At 44.4% G+C, this 17,294-nt stretch overlaps 1 protein-coding gene across 15 annotated transcripts in view; it reads right to left on the bottom strand.

Annotated features, from left to right (window-relative positions):
* Positions 1–17,294, bottom strand: part of ncor2 (nuclear receptor corepressor 2) — a 111,993-nt gene that overhangs the window by 77,408 nt on the left and 17,291 nt on the right. For all 15 annotated transcript variants that reach the window (XM_084468395.1, XM_084468390.1, XM_084468383.1 and 12 more), the window contains exons 2-3: positions 8,287–8,482; positions 6,542–6,654 (exon numbers count right to left, since the gene is read on the bottom strand). In XM_084468395.1, coding sequence (XP_084324521.1) covers positions 6,542–6,654; positions 8,287–8,391 — 218 coding nt within the window. In that variant the 5' untranslated portion in view covers positions 8,392–8,482. The remainder of the gene's footprint in view (positions 1–6,541; positions 6,655–8,286; positions 8,483–17,294) is intronic.

Below are 17,294 nucleotides of genomic sequence, written 5' to 3'. Positions count from 1 at the left end.
CGGTTCACTGATGGGAGAATCGTGACAGATAAGGACCCTTGCCCACAGACTAGACACAGCGCTGCATACGCTCTGGGAACACTGGGAACAAGCAGTTCCTCAGATCGGCAGGTGTCATGGACAGAGATAAGAGGTGACAGGGTTTCTGTGGAATAGGTAAAGCAAAGCAGGGAAGAAAAACAGGTGCCAGAAAAGATGAATGTGTAGATGAAGTGTGAAAAAGCGCACACGCACACGCACACACACACACACACACACACACACACACACACACACACACAGGCTTCCCCTGATTTCCATAGAGGGTTGGCACTTACATAATCACATCATCAAGCGCTCTCTCCCTCCCTATCCCGCTCTCACCATTCCCGGTTCCCCCATTCCCCCTTTCTCACTGCAGAACGTGCAGCATAATCTGATTCCTCAGGAGGATTGACCTTGTAAGAAAATGTTGAGGAAAGAGGCACAGGGGATAGGAAGAGGACAAAGACAACAACGGCTCTCTCTCTCCCTGCTGCCAGCCCATTAGGAGGTCATGTACCAATTATCGTGGAGACAGTGCAGAGTTGTACCTTTGCCGGTGTTGCTGTTGTCCTCCAACAGAGAGACAGCAGCTGTGTATAGACAAGGGGGAGGGATGGGGTCTGAACCAGGGCCTGGCAGGGAACCCCATCGTTAGGAGGGGGCACTCTGGTTATTAGTTCTGCGTTTTTTTTGGTTGATGGGGCAATCAAGTAATGCCAAGTTAGTTTGTATAGCCCTTCATCACCGCTGCAGGCTCAAATCGTTTCCATGCGGGGAGTTCACAGTTTTGGGAAGATAAACAGGATTTTGAATGGATTATAATCGTACAGCAGCATCTCTCAGCACCTTTGGATAACACTCAACAATTTCATGCCATTTTACAGGGGAACACATTTTAAAAAGCACCACGTTCCCTTTGCCATTGTAATGGATTTGGCAGTTGACCTTGATTTAACGATTATACATTAAAGATGATACAATACAAGAACCATTTTCAAGGGCTTTGGTATTTGGAGTTCAAAAATGGATTGAACCAACAGCAGGCACAGCCATTGCAAATGTGAAATACAGCCAAAGGCCTGCAAATGAACACTGTTTCAATGGATTCAGAAGCCCTCTGTCACACCAACCAGGATCATGCTTCAAAATGACAACCAAAATATACAAAAGGCAATTTAGCAAACTCAGTCATTTGCTAAATTGATTAACACCTCAAACATTTATTGGATGAAGCTCCCCCTCACCGAACCAAGTGAAATAACAGACTAAAGACCATTCAATTCTGTTCATGCCTCAACAAAAAAAAGTATCCATGAAATAACAAATAGCCAGAATGATCCCACAGGTTGTTCCAGCAGCGCCTACTATTAAAGCTATATTATGCAAGTATAGTCGCTAGGGGTCACTCAAAACAATAACAAAATACGTAGTTTGATGACATTGTAAAGTAACTTTAGTTTATGGCAGTTGTTGACTTCACCACAATTGGGGTTGGAAATCTATGGGGCGTGATTCACACTGAAATCATGTTCACAGACATACTGTATGTATTAAAGCTATATTCATGTTAAGTTTAGTCACATGTTGTCATTTCTTTCTCATGAAATTGCCGCAAGTAACAACATAACTTACTAAATTATGTAGTCAGTCAAACTACACTCAATAATAGTTAACTATGAGGGCTTGTGTAGTGTGCAACCCTAGTGTCTGAACGCGACTTCTGATCCCAGACAGATGGGAAAAGGCTACCTTAGCTTTTTGGTCAACAACAAAAAAAAGACCATCCAGTAGATCTTTACTGGTTCATAATTGTTACTTACATACCTGTAGCAAGGCATCCAATGTCATCACAGTAAAAGATCAACATAAACGATTGATGACAATTGTTACAACGATCATCAATTAACATTTAGGCTGAGAGTTCTAACATTGTTTGGTTGAATAATCTCTATCAGTCTGAAAGAACCAATGTGCCCCTATTTGAATAAACTAGCTTGATAAATCTTGACCTATCATTCTTTAAGTACACCAACTTTGGTGATGATTGCCCAAAATTGTTCTTAGTTAACATCATCCTAGTCCTCCATAGCTCATTTCATTTGATTGGAGCATTTTGGGCTTTTGTTTAGTCTCGGGCAGACAACTTGGGTGAACACAGGGATAAAAGTAAAACAGTCTACAAGGTGATCAAGGTGAACTCGTGACAGAACCCAGGGAAAACTGGAGGTTGATACCCAGTACAGGCCAATCCAGTACAGCACTGACCTCGGTGGGGTACATCTGGATGCACCCCTGCTTCACGATAAAGCCCAGGAATGACAGAAATGTGAAACTCAGACTTCTTGGCCTTCAAAGTAGTTTCTCCAGGCCTCTGGAGAACACTCGACACACTGGCTTAAGACACATTGCACAATGAGGATATCATCAGGATACACAAAAACACAGGTATTGAGGGGGTCCCTGAGGACGTAATTGACCAGGGCCTGAAAGACTGAGGCAGAAAGGCACAACCCTATACTCGTCATGTCCCCGGGGAGGGTTGAGGCAGTTTTTCACTCATCCCCCTCCCTGATGCGCACCAGATGATATGCATTCCTCAGGCCGAACCTGAAAAACTCAGTGGCATCCTGTAACAGTTAGGACGCTGATGAGCTAAGTGAGCGGGTACTTGTTCCTCACAGTGTTGTTTTCAGACCTCGATAATCAATGCGGTATGCAATGTCTTCTTCCCCATAAAGAAGAACCAGGCCCCAGCAGGCGCCGAGGATGGGCCGATGATGCCCGAAGCCAATTCATCGTTTTGATACTTCTCCATTGGCTTGGTATCGGAGGCAGACAGGGAGGAGGTACAACCTCTGTGGAAATGTGCCAGACAGTAGGTCTATGGACCAGTCGTAGAGGCGATGGGGGGGGGGGGGTAAGGAGGAGGCCCTTATTGTACATCTCCTTTATGTGCTCAGACGGGACACATGACAGGTCTGGGAGCTCTGAAGAAGAGCTGTCAAAGGTTGTGACAGAAAGGGCAGCTCTAAGGCATACAGCGTGACACAGAGGGCTCCATTGTGAAAGAATACCTGAAGACCAGCCTTGTGCAGCTTAAGCCAGGGACAAGCTCCAGAATATGTATGTTGGGAGCTTTTGTCAAGGCTCGCTCCTTTCTCTGCTCTCTGAGGCACCCATCAATGCAAATGGCAAGCACAATCAGTGTGCACAGCTCAATAGGAGGATCTAGAGCAGCCAGCACATCCTTAGTGAGGTCAGGCCCAGATTAAAAGACATTGAAAAGTGAGGCAGTGTCACACTTTCTTGCAACAACTGAGTTGTTCTCTGCAGCTACATTGCGAGAATGGAATAATCTACTACACTGAACCTGGCTAAGCAGTGCTCTGGACGCTTCTCCTCCAGGTTAAACAGGTTAAGTTCTTTGGAAAAAAAAGTTTAACCAAGGAGCAGGCCATGGATTGCCTCTCCCGCTCAACGGCCCCGGACTCGGAAATCATGGAACCCAAATGCACAAATTCCGAGGCAGGAAGCCTCCAAATTACTTTAATCAAAGTCCAATAAGAGGCAGGTCACAAACAAGAAAAAAGAGGTAGGCAGGCAGATCAGGGCGTCAAAAACAAGTGGATAAGGCAGAAATCTTCAAACTTGGGTGAAGACAGGGCAAAAGGCAAAACAGTCTACATGAAGGTGAACCTGTGACAATCGACTTCATCTCACAGCAGTTACAACCTATGACCACAACAGTCCAAACGTTGGTCCTGCACAAACCAAACATTTGGATTAGGAACTGTGGTCACACACTTATTATATGTTTTACTTCCTGGCAATAGTACTTAGTATCATGTAGCATCTTATCCTAACCATCTTTGTTGTACATACTTTGCACTTGTTGAACTTTGATATGTCATTTCTCTTTTTTGACAAATGTACTTATTGTACATTTGTACACACTTATTGTACACACATAGGGCTCCAACCAACATCTATTTTCATAGTCGATTAATGCAATGATTTTTTGAAACGGCAGTGCCACGAACATTCCAACAAGAACACAAACACAATCCCAAGCATGTGCAAGGAGCAAGGAGGTACGAGCGAGTGTGGAGCAACAGTTGGCAGAGGGTGTGTGGTTTGGTGCAACTACAGACCTGTGGACCAGCCCCTGTGGTGGAGGTGAACCCTTTATGTGCTTTACAGTTCACTATATCTCCTCTGATTGGCCTCTTAAGTCCCACTGTCTTGAGACAATGTATTTTCCACAAGACCACACTGCAGAGAATATCACTGAAATTATGGAAAACATGCTCCAGGAGTGTAAGATACAGAGAGAGTCTGTCTGGAAATACAACAGACAATGCCAGTTAATTGAAGAAAGACTTCGAAAAGTTTCCTTGTGTTTGGTTTTCTTGTTTTGGTCACAATTTAAATCGGGCCACTTCCAAAGTCCCCAAGAACCCACTACCCAGAGCATGGAGACTTTTGGTGCAGGGGTTTTCTGGAAGCTGGAAACCGAAACGAGAGCTTCCAAAGAAGCAGGCTGAATGGACCATCCCTGAGCCTGCACTGATTCACGATGGGGTCACCAGGTGGGGATCCACATTTGAAATGCAACAGCAGGCCATCTGTGGGGTGCTAGCAGAAGCCAAACACATCTCATGCCTAAAGACATTGACACCACTGCCCTGGTGGAAGTAAGCCAGCTCAGTAAGGAAGAATTTGCTTAACATATCTAGTTTTGTGGATCCAGGGTTTTAAGGGAAGCTCTGCCGAGAATCTGGATGACACAGTCAATGCATGCAGTGATGAAGCAATGGCACTTACAACACAAGAACCTCCAGACACACAACAGACTCCAGCAGCAACCACACAAAGCACCTCCACCAACACTGGAAGGAGAAGAGCCTATCTGGATTGTTACAACAAATCACCACTGCAAGAAAGAATAGGTCTGCACGATCAGGTGCAATCCCATCAACCAAAGAACAACTAGACTCCAAAGTAAACATGTAACTTCAATTCTGACAATGTACCCATTTTGTTTTCCAGCTACAAGTGGGCCTTCGGAAAGGGTGGTCTCCTCAGCGGTAAAGACTGTGCACTAGAAATGTAGGGCTCACATTTCTGCACTATAATATGAACTGACAGGATTTGGGCATTGATGCAGACCCAGGTCCTGCAGCCTTTGACTCCTGATTTGATCAGAAGGGAAATGCTTTGCTAATGTGTAGCTTATTTTTATTTTTTCAGTTATTTATTTCCACTGTTGCTGTATTATTTATGTTTCAAAAGGCCCTTACGGTTAACAACAAGCCACCTAAAAAATGTTGTGGGGGAAAATTACAATAAAACCTCTAACTAAACAACACTCATGTGATTTTATGCAGCCATAGTGTTGTGAAATAAATTAATGCATAATCGTGAAACCGTGATTATTCCTCAAACTATAATCGTACCATTAAAAACTATGATTGTGGCCACACACACACACACACACACACACACACACACACACACACACACACACACACACACACACACACACACACACACACACACACACACACACACACACACACACACACACACACACACACACACGAGCCACTGGCTGACTAAATCATCACCAATCTTTGTGCTTCACAACATAAGACAACTCTAACATAATCCCGTCTGACAGATAGCTCTAGACCTAGCCACAAAACACCAGTTGGCCACACATAGGATGCTCCACCATCTGCCATCTGCCAATGTGTCTTGATAGCGTTCCTGAGGCATGGGTGCAAGAAACGCACAGCAAACAAGAAGCGTAGGAGAAGAGGCTGTGAAAGGGTTCTCCATCAACATAGATGTACAAAATAATCCCAAGCACACAGTGAGAATAAAAGTTAAATGCAAAATTGAAAAATCAATAAAAAAGTGCATGGGTTCTCATCAAGATGATTTTTCAAAAAGAAAGCATGACTTTAGCACTGAACTTAAGAGTTAGTTTCCAGAGGGATGGCGCTATACATACAACACTGTGCCTGTATGTGCGGGCCGATTGATGGGGGGGATGCATACCCCATTACCCTGCGAAGCTGTTTAACACTGCACTACAGAGGAGCGGCTCTCATGTGCCACTTATACAAAGATTAGGTTAATTTAACATAGCATAGATTACTGGGTTAATTTAACATAGCATAGAAAATAGAGACAGAATATGACTGAATGCAGTTTAGTTTTCTTGTTATTTGTTACACCATAAAACCATGTGCTATATAAATAAACCAGAAATCATGAAAAGCACAATTAAGTTTGAATGTATTAATTAATTTGTCTCTTTACTGACCAAAAAGTACAACAATTTGCAGAAGAATGTTTGCAAAGTTTCGGGAAGACTCAGATTCCTTTGTGTATAACAATACTGGTCTAATAACTTATGCAATTCCTTCCCCTCCGCTCTAACAAAGAGCATCCCGACCCTTTAAAAGGCTGCAGATGTGCAGCTGAATGGGATGAAAGGGGCTGTGCCTACCTCTCGTTCCCGGGCTGGAACTCCGGGAGCAGGGAGGGCCGGCGGCGATGAGGCTGGGCCAGATGGGAGCTGTAGTCCCTGGCATGAGAGTGGTAGTCCACCAGTCCCACCTCCTGCAACACAAAGTCCCAACAGGCCATCAGAGTTGAGCTATGGCTGCTTGCAACCATTCTTCTTTTTAAGAAATCAGAGGGAATTCCTCAAAGAAAATGGGTTCTTAGTCCTGGTGTGTTTTGATTCCCTGCCTCGGATGCTATTTTCTTCTCAGTCCCCTCTTCCCTTTCCCTGCTTACAATTTCCTCTGGAAAAAAAACAACCAAGGAGAGCTAATCCACGTAGTGGCTACTGTGGTCCTTTCACCAATTTCAGTCAGGTTGGAGGAATCCACCCTCATCTCCTGCTGAATGTGATGATGAGGGCCAGGGGAAGGATTAGCTGGGTGTGCAGCTGTTGTAATGTAGGGCATGTGTGTGTGTGTGTGTGTGTGTGTGTGTGTGTGTGTGTGTGTGTGTGTGTGTGTGTGTGTGTGTGTGTGTCTCTACCCCGTGGATTCTCTCACCTAAGAAGAAAGAGGCAGCCAAACAAGCTTTGACGCACTCAATGCATCTTCTACGAAGCTGCAACGACATTGCCATTGCTGGTCAATCAACTCTGGATAATTGGGATTTGTGGATGAAAATGCTTGAGGTGGGGCTCCCCTTGAACTTTCTAACTTGGAAGTCTAATGAGGGTGCAGAAGATCTGTGTTCACAAAACTTGAACTTGGGAACCTTACTGTAGGAAAACAGTATGGGATTTTTTGTCAAGACCCCAACTGGTGCAGGATTACTTATTGTTCACCAAACATCTACCAAGGGGACAGGAAACAAGGGGGCAGGGACCAAGGGGGCAGGGACCAAGGGGGTAGGGACCAAGAGGTTTCCGACACAAGAACAGACACAATTAGTAGTACACAATTTGCATAGGCGATATTGTACATTTTGAGAGGGGGTCATAACTGGTATGCTACTACTATGAAGTATGTATGAAGTATATGTATGAAGGATTAATAACGAATCAATCTGTTCAGAACTAAACTCTGCACATATGGCGATGTCTGTTTGTTTCAGACAGATGGAACACATTCAATGATATCCATGATGATGATGTTCGTTCACTATTCCCTCCATTTTGTTTCCTTCTCAATAGCTCATTGAGAGAGGTCTTCAGAACAAGACTAATCCAAAATCAATCTGTCCTTTTCAACAAGCAATTTGTTTTGCAAGTGAATATCGGCATATTTAGTTAAATTTAAACCTTCACCAACCTTTTTAATGATATACGCATAGGAACAAACAAATCATAACAATTCAAGCAGCTGTGTTCTCTAGACAACGCTCTAGACAAACTGCATGGCATCGTGTCTCAGACACAAGAACGCATTTATTGTATTTAGTATTAGGTCTCGAGGCATATTTGTACAATTTGAGAGACATATCTGTTTGAGACATTCAATTAATATGTGATTAAACTTGGTGTGCTATCATGACTGATCTTCGTTCTCAGCGGAGCGCTCGTGTGTGTGTGTCCGGTGCTTATTACCGTGTGTGTGTGTGTGTGTGTGTGTGTGTGTGTGTGTGTGTGTGTGTGTGTGTGTGTGTGTGTGTGTGTGTGTGTGTGTGTGTGTGTGTGTGTGTGTGTGTGTGTGTGTGTGTGTGTGTGTGTGTGCGCGTGCGCGTGTGCGTGTGCGTGTGTCCAGTGCTTACCGTGTGCGCCCGCTGCAGCTGCAGGGGCAGTGAGGCAGGGTTGGGCAGGTGGCGTGTGTCCACCACCCTCCGGCCCTGCGGCACCGACTGGGGATGAGAAGACATGCTGGCACAGCCGCTTCCTCTACAGGCAGGAAGTGGGAGGGGCTGCAAAGCAGACGCAGTACATCATCGGCCGAATACAGGAGCCAGCGACCTGCGGATGGATAGAGAGAACGAGGCTGAGAAAGATGCAGAGACACGGCGATATGGACTGGAAGAACCGTAATCGCTTTTTAACTACAGCCCATAAAACTGTAAGCGTGGCGCTTGCTTGGCATCCGTGTGATGTTGTCTGGCTAAGTGTGTGTGTCTGTGACTGGCTAGGTGTGTGTGTGTGTGTGTGTGTGTGTGTGTGTGTGTGTGTGTGTGTGTGTGTGTGTGTGTGTGTGTGTGTGTGTGTGTGTGTGTGTGTGTGTGTGTGTGTGTGTGTGTGTGTCCGTGTCCCAGGATGACAGTGTATGCATTATTCTGCCAGGTTGGATGGGTGCACCTGCTGTATAGACTGCCCTCTTCCTGTCCCGCTGAATGAGACCACTGTCCCCTTGACTGGTCTACTGGTGGCCTGGGACCAGCTGAGTCAGACAGCTGTAGTGGTGGGTAAGCCGGCCAGAGCACCAGGGATCCAGCAGCACCATTAATAACTCAATGGGCGATTGAGAGACGGCCGTGCACTGTTTTAACTCATGACATGGTGCAAACCCAACATAGGCCCCTATGAGAACTCCATATATGGGTTTCCTATGCAAACCCAACATAGGGCCCTATGAGAACTCTATATATGGGTTTCCTATGCAAACCCAACATAGGCCTCTATGAGTACCCCATATATGGGTTACCTTTGCAAACCCAACATGGGATGGGACCCTATGAGTACTCCATATATGGCGTGAAATCTATGTTCACCCAGAAGGCAGGCGCCCTCCATATGCGAAAGCATCAGGCCAGGACCATAAAGAAACCTAAAGACACCGAGACACCCAAAATCCTATTAGGGAAATCATGAAGTTCCCTACACGGTGCGGGTGATGGAAATGTCCCATTAACATGATGGAGGTCCCCCTTGCAGAACCGCGAGCCCCACAGAGGACGTCCAACCTAAACAGTCATGAATAGCGATGAAAAATGACATTCCAAATTTTCTTGTCAGCGTTAGCGCAACGGTTTCTTTTTTTTAGGTTTGAGGTGGACGGGCGTTCCTGTGTGTGTGTGAGTGCGTGCATTTTTAAGTATGCGTGTGTACGGTAGTAGTACAACTGCACTCACACCGTGTCCGGGGGAGGGCTGCCAAAAGAGGCATTAGGACGCATGCCATTTCTCTGGGCCTCCCGGCAGTGACACTGGTTTCTCCAAGCTCCTGTTTCAGCAGCATTGATGGTGGGGTGGGGGACGGAGGGGCTGGTGGCATGCTCGGACAAGCAGGGTGAACTAAACTCTGACAGGCTTGACTAAGAGGGAGGCCAACACGCTGATCCCCAATGTCAGAGCAGGTTAAGACAAAAATAAATCATCCAGGATGGGAGAACTGCCACAGTCCTCCACAGTGAGACACGGGCGCGTGCGTGTGTTAGGGCTCTCCCGAATTTTCTAGAATCAATTACTTTATTTGCATAGCCCTTAATCACGGCACGGGTACAGTCTCAAAGGATTTAATAGGCCATATATTTAGTAGATGAAAGGATATAACCATCACAACCGCCAAAACATGCCAGGCCTGTATAGGATACAGGTTAAACTGACTTGAAAAGCACTTTTAATATGCTTTTATTATTTTTTTCAAAAACAGCACCTACAAAACAAATCCATGAGTACTTATTGAGATTCACAGTGTAACAGCGTATTTGATTTTTGGGGGTTTTCTGGCATCCATCTTACATCTTATCTTAAAGAAATCTGTGCCGTTTTCAGTGATTTGCATTTAAACTTAGAGTCATTAAACTTGAAGTTCGTAATGCTGTCACGATTTAAGTCCATATGCTAATTTACATTAGAGGTTTGCAAGTAAATAATAACCTCTTAAAGAAATAAACATTGGCATTACTTCATAACTGACGTATAAAATTTAATAAAAGAAACAGTATTTCATAAAAATGAGAACAATGGTGAAGTCAGCTTATCTACACAAATTCTATATCTGAATATACGAAGGCTGAGATTCCACTGTTTCTACCTCTGTCCCTCCATAACCAAAATTCTCAGAACTAGTGGCCAAAAACCATCAAGAACAAAGTTTGCTAGCTACAACCAAAAACGTTTTCAGGAACGGATTTACATTAATGGTCATCAGGGTAAGAAGTCGTAGCAAACAAGCACAAACCTACATTAATAATTGACTTACATCTGTAATTAACACACAACTGCAGCAAGTAACGCAGCTCGCAAGTAAACAACCCACGATAGACGGTACTAATCAGACAGAAAATCAATTCCCCTAAAAGTGCCAGTGACATCAATACAGGTAAACTCAATCAAACGTGCGATACTATTTAAACAAGATGGAGCAGAAGGGATTTCTTTCGGAGGGTCCATGGCTGCCTTTGTGAATGTGGGCCCACATAGAATATTCCTTCATACCACCCACTGATAATTCAACCATGAAACATTTGAGTTATTCACAACCCCATTTGTTAATGTTAAATATATTAGAATTGGGCACACTTTAACATTTGTTTATCGACAGTCCTATCGCAATATTCACCAACACATATCGCATGTTTACCTCATATTGTGCAGCCCTGATGGCATCCGCGTTCATTATTTCACTTCCTCAACAATATCACAGGGGTTATCTTCCTTTTGGTACCGAGATAACCTGTGATAGCCCTTGTAGTTGTGGCGACATATTGAACGTACTTTGGGTCATTTATTCAGCAAAAACCTGAGAGGGAGGCCTACTGATGGAGAGGTTAATGAAAATAAAATAAAGTAAATGCCCAAGACTCCTTCACACATAGTGGCGCCTGCATGGTTACAGCTGTAAATACAACCAGACTTAACTGTGACCTGCAGGGCAGTACGAGTTACCGTGGAGCGACAGTACCAGTCTCCTTTGTTTCGTTCAAATTGCATTCCTCTTAGAGACACACAAAGAGCCACTCTCTGCTCATCTCTCCCGGCTGGCTGGCAGGCACACAAGGACGTTTGATTTCACTGGCAAATGACTGCATTAGACAAGGCTAAACGTGGCCCTGGTTTGTATTATCATCATCACGATCACCGTCATCCACAATGAGAACATTGGAGTGAAAACACCAAAATCGGTAAGATCACAAGAAAGACATTAGGCGTGCAAAAGCTGATCTGTCTTAACTGTAAAGTTTGAAGCTGTAACAACAATGGCAATATACTTTACAGCACACAGAACTTCAAATGAAACCAGCGTTGCATGTCTGGATCAGGTCCAACGTAAACGTCAGGAAGGATAAATGCCCTGCAGTACAACTTGTAGTGACATCGAAGAACAGAGATTACCACCCCCGTCTAGCAACGCAGACTATTTTTTACTTCCTCCCTAGTTTGACAACTCCTACCACGTGTTTGACCTTTTCTTGATTTCCGTTATCGTGAAGCCCCACTGTACTAAAACATACCTTATGTGTATCTTCATTTACCGGAGTATACAATTCCCAAATCTTATGAGACTTTCTGCCAACATACAGCAAACCTGGCAGCTAGGTTATGCCAGCTTATGATCTTGACAAGTTGACATATTTGTCACCTCAAGTTCTCTTTCACGGATAGACAGTTCAAACTGTCTGTCCTTCGCCCAGGAACCGGTCCACAATGTCTATTCTGTTTTCTATTAAGAACACACGAGCGTCACACATTGTGCTTTTTCAGCAATGATTGACACTTTCAAGACCCTCCTCCCCAGCAATGACAACGTATGATTGCCTAACCTGACATAACCATCAGGATGACAAAATATTTTGATTCCAGGCATAAGGCGACTGTATCACCATCTAGATGAGGAAGTGGGCTATAGGGAAGGATATTCATATGATGTGATATAACAATATAAGAGAAATAGGCTAACAAGACAAAAAGGACAGAATTTAATTGAAGAGAGATATGGAAATACTATTAAAGAGACAAGAGGGACATTGATAAGGGAGCAGAATTTAAAATGTTAAACAAAAAAAATAGAATGAGAGAGAGCAAGCGGGCGATTGAGGGGGAGAGAGAAAGAGGTTTGAGGGCAGTCACAAGATCCGCAGGGGGAGAGCAGAGAATCAAAATGAGAGCCAATACAATGAGAGAGCTTTGACATAAACAGTGAGGCGAGCAGGGGGCCTTCCAGACAGGAGGCTAAACACACATGCACTGGCACCGCAACAGACATCAACAGGCAAAGCCGCTGGCCCACAGCCAGCGCTGAGAATGAACCCAGTCACCCCCCCCTCTCACTCTAGCGTGCTTCCCCTGCACAGCCCTCCCCTCCTTCCTCTCTCGCTCACTCCCTCCCTCGCTCACTCCCTCTCATCTTCCTGCTCCTGTCTGCTAGCAGATACATCATTCCCTCACATAACCTCACCACCCCACCTCCATTTTAGGAAGAACGGCGGCGCACACGCACACACACACACACACACACACACACACACAGAAGAGTGTGACTTAACAGCCATTCAGTACGGGCTGCGGCGTCTCATCCTTCCCCCTTTGTGTTGCAGCGTCGACTGTGGCTTACTCAAAAGCCGCAGCGCAACGACAAACTTGTTGCGGCGTACGCCTTTAGTGACAACCTAAAACAGTAAGTGTGGACCACAATCATTCCACGGATGCACGAGTCCCACTATCAAGACACCACAGTTGATGAACACCCATTTAAATAATTGTGCAGACGAGAACTTATTCACTGAAAATAACGGTCGGGTTTTCCGTGTGGATTACGAAGAAGGGAATAAATGTATCTTGTGATGGCACTAAGCTCTGCCGAGCCCCGTCTGGTTTGAGAGAGAATTCCATTGAAAGTGTAGAGCTGCAGGCCGTTGTAATAAGGTGGAACGGGGGAACGTAATGTAATGGGTCTGAGATGCAGAATGCTTTTGTTGTTGGAATTGAATCCGAGGTAGAGAAAGACCTGCCCTCCAGAACTGGAGGGGGGCGGGGGGCTGCTAGGACTCACAGCTTAGGAATGTGGCACCCTGTCAGGTCCCATAATGGATTTATCTATCTGGATCCTCATTACTGGAAAAAGCAAGAAGCACAGGGCTAGCTTCCCCTGCTCTCCCTAGCTCAACCATATCTCTCCCATTTCCCACGCTGCTTTCACTCAGATCACCCGGATAGCAGCACTGATAAACAGACTCCGGACCGGGGCTTTTTGATGCATACAATTGTATTATTCCAAAAGCTGGATTAAACTTGCAGTTTCAAAACATCGCTGCCAACTGACATTTGTTTTCGAAAAATGCTTCGCAGGTTGCATGCGGGAAAGGAATGACCAATCAAAGCAGTCCATGCATCGTTTTAAATAGTAATGATCAAACAGAAAATCGTTGTCTCAGAATCACTCAATTTCAATTGAAGCCATCCTTCAATAGTCGACACAGCCACATAGGACATTTGGCAATGAGGGACAGTCCAATCTTTATCCCTCCGACGATACTACCTTTAACGGTGGACGAACTGCTGAGTACAGGCAGGGATGGGATATTTTGTAGGCCTATCTATTGTTTCGCAGAAGAATAATGTACACATTTATAATATTGCCATGGGTGGTTCTCGTGATATTGTGTCGGCCATGTCAGTGGTGGGGTGGGATCAAGTTCAAATCAAACTTAAACACAGCAAAGAATAAATGAAGCGATGCCAGTCAGAGCCCGACAGTGCGAGCACTGTCCTTGTGTGACGATCGTTTGATTGAAAGGATAAAAAGGGAATTATTTCCAAAGCCGCAATGCCCGATTTACAACGCCTCTGCTTTCAGAGGCATGCGCCGAGATGATGGCTCTGTGTGGGACAAAAGCCCCGAGTCCCACGTCTTTCTGGTGAGTCGTTTCCCTCCTAGCCAGTATGTTGACAACAGCATCGTAGAGGGACGCTAATGAAGAACACAAGGGGAAGGAGGAGGAAATGGCAGCAGCATAACAACTAGTGAAAAGAGCAGGGGAGGGGAGGGCGGAAACTCCTTTACATCGAGCAGGAAAACAGCAGGGAAAGCACTCAAGACCCCTTCCAAACCACAAGACGGTCCACACTGTACTGCCAAGAGTGTGCTCCCAGGAAATCTAGCGAGGACAGAATGCACCCACTCACATCCCCTCCGTGGTTCATGTACAGCCACTCTCCTCTCATCCCCTACGTAGCTCGTATAATGTCACTGTAGCTTACCAGAGTGGAATGCAGGAACACGCATGTGAATACAGATGTCAAGATCTTTATTGAGCGGTCTACGCATTGTGGTTTTTGCTGACAAAATCCGACCACAAAATGTCATTCTTTCTGTGCAAACTGTTGAGTAAATGTAGCAAGTGGCCTGTGGTTTGACACAATTATAGTGGCTAGGCACTGCTGTGTCATTATACAGGATATTAGCTTTCAATTTGAATCCACCTCTCCTCAAGGATTCGAGGATATTAACAATTCAGTTCCTTAAGAGTAATAATCCCAAGCCTGTATAAATAACACTGGGCTCAATGCTGGGTCAATGCCAATGTGGTTTTACTTTGCCATTCAGAATTATTGGACATTGAGAGGAATCCCAAAAATCATCCAATCTTGAAATCATGTAGAGATGCTGCAGACATCTACAATTTCTGGTGTGCCAATTAAATGGGCCAATCGCTCACCACATAAAACAGCTAAAACAATCTCCATGCATGGACTGTTTATTAATATTATGCGTTAATAAAATTCACTAGTTAACTAATTCATGTTCATTCAGTGAACTTAAATAAAATAACGTAAAATAAATAAATAACTAATAGTAAATAATAAAATGTATTGTTGGTAGAGATGCTCCGATCAGCATATATATCCATATCTTTTATATATAATCTGGATAGCAGGCAAGCACCAGTTTCTGTTCCAAGACTCTTTATTTTTTTTCTCTTTGGATCCCGCATGACTGAAACATGTCGCTCAATGCGTTCATCTAAGCCTCTGAAGAATGTGACGGTATACGGTACTAAAATGTGCCTGCCACATACTGAGCTATGCAAGTGCTCCGTAAACCATACGGAACATTAAAATGCCTCCTTTGCCATCATTACAGTGACCCTGTGAAATCCTGGCAGTGTAGCACAATGTTTTAGATGGGAGAACTCTTGCTGCAACTGGCAAGTTCCGATTTGAAAAAAAAAAAAAAGTGATCGGCTTTTTTGATCGCCGCTTTTGGAGTTCTCCGATCAAGCCATTTTTAGCCAATATCGGCCAATCATGATCGGCATCTGATCAATCGGAGCATCTCTAATTATCAGGCGTAGTTGCTATTCCAAAACTGACTGACATATCAGGGGTGTGCATCTTTCCCTGCCCCGTGGTCTAAGTAACAAAATGACAAAAATCCGATACACAAGATGGTTTAAATTTGATTTCAATTTAGCTCAGATTCAGTTGTCAGTTTATTTTTTAATTTAATATAATTAATATAATTTAAATGACAAACTTAAAAATAGCTACTACTGCTCAAGTTATTCCTGTCAATTGGGAAGGCAGGGGGGAGCACACTGGAATTTGCGGTTAAAATTGTTAATGCAACTTGCCTTTGTTAATCTAACCGTCAGAACTAGTTAGTGGAACTCGTTGTGTTACTACTTGCCAGACTAAGTAGTCACTCGTCCCTTTGAATACCACGCAGCCTTTGTAGATGAAGTCAGGCAGTACCACGTTGGTAACATACCAGAGTGTTTCTGCACTCCACTCTGGTATGCTACAGTATGACCCGGGTGGCGGGTTGAGTGGGTGCATTTGGTCCTCTCCATGTCGTCTCTCTCCCTCTCACTATCTTGGCCTTGCAGGAGAGCACGTCCTTTGGGCAAAGCGTAGAGGTAAACTATGTCTGCTTGGTCCAGTTTTCAGTCATTGCTTTTGTGAAACCCAAAGTTTGCGGCTGGTGCATTATAGAATTATGTCCACCATCTTTGTTTGCGTGTGTTGCTTGGTTTGGCGTGGACAAGGGGGCTGCCTCAGAGCAGGTGGGTAATAAGACGATTTGGCAAGACAGACAGACACACACACACACACACAGACACACACACACACACCACCCCTTGATTTGGAGCAAATGGCATGAAAATCATTGGCCAGACAACCGTGGATGATCAAGCGTAGCCTCTGTTAACCTTTAGTGAATGGACAGCCACATCAACCACAGGAATGGCTGTTCTTTGGCTGACGGGACACTCACACAGCAATAATACCACTGTACTTAAACTGAAAGAGCGAGCGACCAAGTTACCGCTATTTGGATTTGTTTTGTGTTGCATTTCATGACAATATGACAGCCAAGAAGAAAGGCCTGCATTCCAAGCTCCTGAATACCTAGAGCAGCCTTTCCCAAAGTCGACCCAAAATACAATATATAAATACAATGACAGTAAAATGCATAACAAAGCTACAATATGTAAATTGCTTTTCCTCATCTTCCTGTTCAGCTCAGATGCTGTGAGCGGAGTGGGATAAAGGGAGGGGGTAAGAAATGAAAGGGAGTGCAGAACATGTTCTGTCAACTTTATAAACTTGACCGCACTCTCCACTCTAGCAGACATAGTGAGTGTACAGCCTAGTGCTTCCATGTCCTCATTTTAAGCTCATATTGCAAGTTCATAATGAGGTGGTGAGAAATTGAAAAGGTATGGTATAACGCTATGGATTACTAAATGAAAACTATAACAAAATAAGTAGTCTGATGACATTGTGAAGTAGCATGGGAACATGGGTGTTGTTATCTGGCGTGTTATTCAGGTCATGTTATGTCACTTCATACTAATGAAGTTGCAGCAAGTGACATTACGTGAACTTGC

Source organism: Micromesistius poutassou, assembly GCF_964030765.1.
Source record: "Micromesistius poutassou genome assembly, chromosome: 5".
In the NCBI taxonomy this organism is placed as follows: Eukaryota; Metazoa; Chordata; class Actinopteri; order Gadiformes; family Gadidae; genus Micromesistius; species Micromesistius poutassou.
The sequence above is the reverse complement of the archived record's forward strand: the minus strand, read 5'-3'. Positions and strand labels throughout refer to the sequence as shown.